The following is a 7,884-nucleotide window of genomic DNA, read 5'->3' on the forward strand; positions in this document are numbered from 1 at the left end:
TGGAACTTCAAACGGGACGGGTTCTGAGAGAGAGGTTGTTGGGCTACTTGCTGTCACTTTGATTGATTTATGGCACCCATCATAAATTCCTTTGCCCCTAGCCCCCACCCGTGTGAGTTCCTGAATGCGCATGCGCGGTGAGTGTGGGAAAATTCCCACGCTTGCCCCTCCCCTAAGGGCGTGAACTGGAGCGTGGGAGAATCTTGTAGTCTAGTTCATCCTTTATGGTTTTAGCCATGTAGAATTTGTGTTAAGAATTGAATGTCTGATAAGTTTTTCTGTACGGAGCAGGTGTTGATGCACCTGTTATGTTTGTCTGATTTTAATTACAGTGTATGGATCCTTAGCTGTATGTGTGTTTTTGAGGTGTAAATGTTGGAATAACTATAATAATAATAATAAAAGAATAGGTCTATGTGATGGTTGTGTTTTTATTAAAGAAAGGGGTGTTTTACATTTGTTAAAATGTTAAAAGAGTTTTACATTTGTTAAAATGTTAAAAGAGTTTTTTAATTATGTTTTCTAAATTAAAACATTAAACAAAACAAACAAAAAGTCTTATGTTTAGTGTTTTAAGTCTCAAAAGTTTATCATAAACACAAGGATTTTAAATTCATACTTTTTTGTAAATGTTACAACATATAACATGTGTTTTTCCCAGCTATGTTGTTTTTTAAACTATTTTTAAAAATACCTTGTTGAAAAGAAGTACATATCTTTAACTAGGTGGTTTAGAGATGTCCTCTACGCATGTTAGACACGTCTGACCTTCTCAGAGATTTAGTCGTAATGAACCGAGTGAGAGACTAGCAGGGACGCTCGCAGACCACGCCTCCTAACGTAGGTAGCCACACACCGTAGCCCTCGTTGGTTGTGGTTAGTGATGCGGTAAAACGACGTCATTTCCATGCGTCGACTCGTAAACCCACCCACACCACGCGACAGCCGTGAGAAAAAATAACAACTAGATCGCTCGTGGCACACACGCGCACACACACGCACACACGCACACACGCGCACACACGCGCACACACGCGCACACACACACACACACACACACGCGCGCACACACACACACACACACACACACACACACACACACACACACACACACACACACACACACACACACACACACACTGCGGCTCCCAGATGTCTGTAGGGTTTTTTAATTCATGTTGTTTCTAGGCCAGCAGGTGTCGTTTTCATAGGGAGGTGTGAATTATTTTTATCGCGACAACAGATATCAAACATCAAAAAGGGGGTCTTTCGAAAGAATGGGGGTGTTGGGGGAAGACGAATCTGAAGTTGCGTTTATAACTTAGCCATTTCAGTTACAAAACCATCTAGAGACGGAACACTCCCGATCGCATTCTCCCGTCATACGAAAACATGGATTGTTACAGTCAAAACGGTAAGAGTCTGTTTCTTTTCTTTTTTTTTTAAAAAAAAGAAAAATATGTCTTTATACAAGGATTTGTTTAAAATAAAAAGTATTTATTTTTATCTATATGATGAAGCAGATGACTCTATAATGGGGTTGGAACTGGATCCGGAGATTGTCAAAATGCTCGATGATTATTGTGAGTATATGTATTTGAATGTAAATGTTTTTATTTAAAATGTAGCGATGTGTGTTTTTCGATACTAACAATATTTATTTTTTCCGATCCAGACGATCGCATATTTCCAAACGGCGAAATACCAGGTGTGTTTTTGTTTTTCCTCGGATAAAATATATATTTTCCTACATCATTTAGTTTTTTACAAAGAAAAAAATGTTTTTACTTTCCAACAGATAGCTTAGTTTTTACAAAGAAAAAATGTTTTTACTTTCCTACAGATGGCTTAGTTGCAGAGAATCCCCCGCCATGCGAGGAAACACCACAGGTAGCTGACGTCATCATGGAGATTGCTACGGCCTGCGAGAGACCTTCAACGCCATTGGTTTTCGTCTATGACGACGTCTCTCCATGGGGCACACCTACGTCCGCTCACTGTGACAGTCGTACAGCTGCTGAGAAGGGTGACGAGGCTGCATGTTCTGCTACTGGGGCCAGAGGAATAAAACGACTTCGTGAAGTTTATGGGGAATACGACACGAATTGTGGAATACAATTTTCCTACCCTGACATAGGTAGGTCTAAGGGGTTTTATATATTATTATTATTTTATATATTTTTTTTTTTTCATTATTTATTTTTATTCATTTTTTTTCTGACGGATATTTAAATAATTTTTCAGAACAAATTTCTCCGGAGCCTTGTACATCAACCACGGTGGACTATCCTAAAGCGTCAACTAGTGGGACGTGCGAGAAACGAGCCAAATTCGACTCGGATCAGCATACGAGAGAGGAAGTGTGTTCTGAGCAGAGCGAAGCTGAGGGGGATAACGGTAAGATAGCTATAGACTACATATTTGTTTAAACATATTTCTGAATAAATAATTAATATAATGATGATTATTGTATCTCCTACAGAGCAAGACCATTCCGAAGGAGGTTTGGAAATTTTCCTCGAATCACAAGCAGATGTCCTCGACGCCGCCGTCTCTGAACGAGACACATCATCCGTCAGTAGCTGCAGTTCCGACCCGGGTGCATACTACAGACCCATTTACAGGGAAGCGGATGTAAACACACTGAATATCGATACTCTCCGATCGGTTAATAGGAATTTTTTAAGGATTTTGGATATAGTTTCCCAGCCTTTGACGTTTCAAGAGACAGAAGACTTGGTCTATGGTTCACTGAGAGAAGTAGTCGGGCTACTGCGTACTGTGATAGAACGCCAGAATCAGCTGGCTTCAGACGTGACAAGTGTGGCAGCTTTCCTTGAACAACGCCATGAGCAAATAGAAGCTGAACACGCCCAACAACGTCACACACAACTATTGATTCAGCAGGAGCTTGAACAGGTGAGGGGCGACCAGCAGCTAAGCACCGTTGCTCTGAGTTTGTTCTCCGAAGGTTTTAAAGTAATCCAGAGACAATTGAGGGGGTAATGTTTATGATGTTTTTTCATGAGAAGATGATGAAATTACTCTGATTACGAAGTTTTTTATTTTATTTTATTAATTTTAACTTTTGTTTTTCGTTCTTACACGTTACAAATATGTGCTTGTATTAACGGGGTGTCATTGTTGAGAGTTGTATTGTAATGCACGTTTTTATTGCCATCTGTACATTTTAATTTGTCAATATTGTGTTGTGAAATCTGGTAGTAGCACAGCTACGAATGCCTTGTGTGATTTTTAAAAATAAATAAAAACACCTCAAAATGTTATCCAAAAGAGCTAGAGTTGATTCTGACGATGACAGATTAAGACAGACCTCAAATAATGTCCAATTACGTCGCTTAATAAACGACCAATTACGGCTGTTAAACACGAACGAGTTAACCACTACAGATAGATTACAAAATATCATAGCCGAACAACGAACATTGTTAGAAACGCGTGAAGACAATGATAATGACGGAAACACACAGGTCGGTAACGGCGCGTCGTCTTCGTTAAATTATGATCCTCTATTACCAGATATGGGACTTAGTCAAAGCGATATTCATAGTTTGACGCACGAAGGCGGGTATGCTGGTGAATTCACTATAATTCCGAGGAGGTTGTTTAACGGTGTAGAGATAATTAGAACACTGGACCTCAGTAGAATAGATACAAATGATTTAGCTGAATATAATATTCATCTGAGTAATATTCTAAATGAAATTGTAGATTTTTCACGATTACTGGCAGGTGATACAGGTTATGCTAACATCTCCTTGTCGGGGGACTCACTACCGACAGCCATAAATACTGTATTAAAACCTGAAAACAACCACGACGCATCACTGTTCATTGAACAGATCGAAAAAGCCACTCAAAGCAATCGAGATGTAAACACAGATTCGTCTCTGACGCTACAGGTATCTATTGCTATGGACCAACCCTCAGGCGGGCGTAGAAGGGTAGCTCACATGGCCATAAGCGAGACTATTAAAAGAAATAAAATGCATTTATTCAGTCCAAATAACTTCTCTGATTTTATGTGTTTCAGCTACTGTCTAGCACATTTTCTAAATCCAGAATATAATGACTTTGAGTTACAAGCACCGGCAAAAGACATCCACACAGCATGTGGTTTCACGGCGTATGATAAAATAGGATTTCACGACGTGCATGTCTTCGAAAATTATCTAGATATAAAAATTGTTGTTTTTCACAGGGACAGCGCAGGTGCGGTGCAGGTGTTCAAAAACACGGATGAAATTCATCCAAAAACAGTGCATCTATATAATCACGAAAATCATTACCATTTAATAAAAAATCTGAAGGGTTTTTTAGGGACGAGCTATTTCTGTCCATTCTGTTTCAAAGGCCATAACGATAATAGATCACATAAATGCAAGCACGTGTGTAACATCTGTACCACGTCTGAATGCCGCACCCGTGCTACGGTCTATAAACGGTGTTCCGATTGTCTCAGATACTGCAGAAACACATTTTGCTACGATGCCCATAAACAAGACCGTACATCAACCGAAAAATCGCAATGTGACACAATCAAATACTGCACTAAATGTCATAGAACGTATAGAGTTGCAAAGAGTGGTGTCGATCAGATAAAACAGCACAAGTGCGCTGCAGAGTGCTGTGTGCATTGCCGGGAGAGGCTGACAGACGGTGCTAGCCACGAATGCTACATTCAGCCGCTAAAGCCTGAGGTGCATGACGAAAAATACATTTATTATGATTTTGAGACAATGTCTGAAGAAGGTCGGCACATAGCTAATTACGTATGCGCTATGACGCACGATGGTGTGGCGTTTGAAGCTGGAGGGACAGACTGCGTCGCGCGTCTGGTTAAACACTACAGGCGACCAAAATACAGAGATTACACATTCATCGCGCATAACTCGTCATCTTTTGACAGCTACTTATTACTCAGCCATCTCACCAGCGAAGGTATAGCACCGAAAATTATTATGCAAGGATGCCGTATCTTGTATATGTATGATTCGCTGTTCAGACAACGTTTTATAGACAGCTTCCAGTTTCTGCCTCTAGCGCTTGCAAAAATACCCGCTGCGTTAAGCTTAGACGTATCTGATAAAGGGTTCTTCCCACACAGGTTTAACACAAGGAAGAACAATGACTACATAGGTCCTTATCCCGCAAAAGAATTGTATGGCTACGAGACTATGAGTACAACTGCCCGTACCAGATTCGATATGTGGTACGCAGGTGTATTGGCTAGTGTGTTTGACTTCAAAAAGGAGCTAGCTTTTTACTGTCGGAACGATGTGATTATTCTGCGACAGGCGTGTATCAAATACCGTGAAGAATTCATCGAATGTACAAACATTGATCCGTTTAAATCAGTGACATTGGCAGGCACATGTATGAAAGTGTTCAAAACAAATTTTTTGAGTCGAGATACAATAGCGTTAACACACAGCCATGCGTATTTAAATCAATACAAAACGTTTTCAAGTTCATCCATACAATGGCTTGAATATACTAAAAATAGCCAAAATATCGATATACAACACGCGCTAAATTATGGTGAGCGATCCGTTGGTCCTTACCATCTTGATGGGTTTTATGAATCTAGTGATGGGGTGAAAACTGCATATGAGTACTTGGGCTGTTTTTTTCACGGGCATGACTGTAGATTTAAAGCAGAGGAAATCCAGCCACTATCTAAAGTGTCTTATGGCTCACTCAGAAGACAGTCGGACGAGAAATTAGAAACGCTTCGTAAAGTCTATTCCTTACGTGTAGTCTCTATCTGGGAGTGCGAATGGGAACTGGCAATGCAAACAGATCCTGAGGTTATTCGATACATGTCAACTTATGAAGCACCGACGAGACTGACACCTCGTGACGGCCTTTACGGAGGCCGAACAAATGCCTTTAGGTTGTATCATAAGACAGAAGACGATGAGCGTGTCGATTATTATGATTTCACATCGCTATACCCGTTCGTCCAGGCTAACAAAACGTACCCCGTCGGGCATCCTAAAATAATTTTTAAGGATTTTGAGCCGCTGGAGAACTATTTTGGTCTTGTCAGAGCTACTGTGCTTCCACCCCGCAAACTGTTTCATCCGGTTCTGCCATACAGAAGCGGCGGCAAACTTATGTTTGGTTTGTGTCGGGTCTGTGTAGAGAACCAGGTCCAGGATGCACAATGCTGCCACACTGAGGCTGAAAGAAGTATTACGGGCACTTGGGTTAGTATTGAGCTAGACAAAGCTATTCAACAGGGCTATCGTGTTCTGAAAATCCTTGAGGTGTGGCATTTCGAGCAAAACTCTGACAGTCTGTTCACAGATTATGTTAAAACGTTTCTCAAATCCAAACAGGAAGCCTCTGGCTTTCCCGCACACATAGTGACGGATGAAGACAAACAGTCTTATGTCACCGATTATCTTGACAAACAAGGAGTACAGCTAGACATCGCTAAAATAGGACATAATTCGGCAAAAAGATCCATAAGCAAGCTAATTTTGAATACCTTGTGGGGGCGCTTCTCTCTGCGCTCTCATCTGTGCACCACGGAACTTTTGACAGATCCGGGAGAGTTTACACAATGTCTCTTCAGCAGCTCGCACGTGATCAAATATTTTTCCTTTGTATCTGAATCCGTTGCACTGGTGCAATGGGCTTACGCCGCACAAGACCCCTCACCTACGCAGAATGTCAACATTTTTATAGGGGCTTTCACTACAGCATACGCGCGACTCGAGCTCTATAATCTTTTGGAAAAATTAGACCGTAGGGTGATTTATTGTGACACAGATAGCGTCGTGTTCGTATCGAAAGACGGTGATTGGAAACCTGAAACAGGTCCTTACCTCGGTCAGCTCACGAGCGAATTAGCTCCGGACGATTCGATTCATGAATTTTGCTCGTCAGGACCGAAATCTTACGGTTTTAAAACTCTAAAAGGACATACGTGTCTCAAAGCTAAAGGAATCACGCTCAATACTGAAAATGCACAAATAGTCACACTGCATAGTCTGATAGCACTAGTGCGCGCGTACACCGAGACAGGTGACAGCCTACGTTTGCAGGTGCGCACAGGGACCATCACACGCAATAAGAGACGTCTCACACTACACAATAAAACGGTTGAGAAAAACTTCAGAATTGTGTACAACAAACGTGTGCTACTGCCAGATTATACTACGTTGCCTTACGGGTTTTAACAATATTTTGTAAACATTGTAAATATGGGTGAAACAGAACCCTTTGACTGGCGGCTACAGCACCCCTTTGGTGCTATTGTTAGTGGCCCCAGTAATTGTGGGAAGACTTTTTTTGTGAAAACTCTAATGTATAATTCAGACAAAATGTGTTCTGTGAAGTTTGATAATTTTGTGTACATGTATACATCATGGCAGCCTACGTATGATGAGATGTTACGTGATTTTGATATTAAATTCATCGAAGGCATACCAAAGAATCTGGATGACGACTCGTTATTTCCACCCGGCAGAAAATCACTTGTTATTCTGGATGATTTAATGGCTCAGGCATCTTCTAATTTGCAAGCTGAGAGGCTTTTTACCCAATTCATCCACCATAGAAATCTCAGTTGTATGCTTCTGATACAGAATCTTTTTTTTCAGGGTAAATCTAGCAGAACAATAGCTCTTAATGCAAATTATTTAATAATATTTAAAAACCCCCGAGATAAACAGCAGATAGGTGTTTTGGGACGTCAGATGTTTCCTGGAAATACAAAGTTCTTCATCGAGGCTTATCAGGACGCAACGAGCGCTCCTTATAACTACCTGTTAATAGACTATAAAACACAAACCCCTGAAAAATTTCGTCTCAGAACTGATTTACTGTCAGACTATCCTGTGGTCTACGTTC

The 7,884-nt window shown here is 40.9% G+C and overlaps 1 protein-coding gene across 4 annotated transcripts; it reads left to right on the forward strand.

Moving 5' to 3' along the window:
* Window positions 1–931: 931 nt before the first annotated feature.
* On the forward strand, window positions 932–7,488 carry LOC307008754 (uncharacterized protein). 4 transcript variants are annotated; one of them, XM_079631874.1, is made up of 6 exons: window positions 932–1,414; window positions 1,524–1,583; window positions 1,676–1,708; window positions 1,844–2,137; window positions 2,245–2,397; window positions 2,483–7,488. In XM_079631874.1, exons 1-6 carry the CDS (start codon window positions 1,393–1,395, stop codon window positions 3,004–3,006), a joined length of 1,086 nt encoding a protein of 361 aa, XP_079488000.1. In that variant the 5' UTR covers window positions 932–1,392; the 3' UTR covers window positions 3,007–7,488. The 4 variants fall into 4 exon arrangements, with proteins under 4 accessions (XP_079488000.1, XP_079487999.1, XP_079487998.1 ...); XM_079631872.1 differs by having other exon boundaries at window positions 933–1,414; XM_079631873.1 differs by having other exon boundaries at window positions 932–1,583.
* The last annotated feature ends 396 nt before the right edge of the window (window positions 7,489–7,884 follow it).

The sequence above is a fragment of the Phoxinus phoxinus genome, assembly GCF_949152265.1.
Source record: "Phoxinus phoxinus genome assembly, chromosome: 12".
Lineage (NCBI taxonomy): Eukaryota > Metazoa > Chordata > Actinopteri > Cypriniformes > Leuciscidae > Phoxinus > Phoxinus phoxinus.

What these genes read in the sequence shown, in the direction of transcription:
- LOC307008754 (XM_079631871.1), top strand. Translation starts at nt 3,282, where the DNA reads ATGTTATCCAAAAGAGCTAGAGTTGATTCTGACGATGACAGATTAAGA.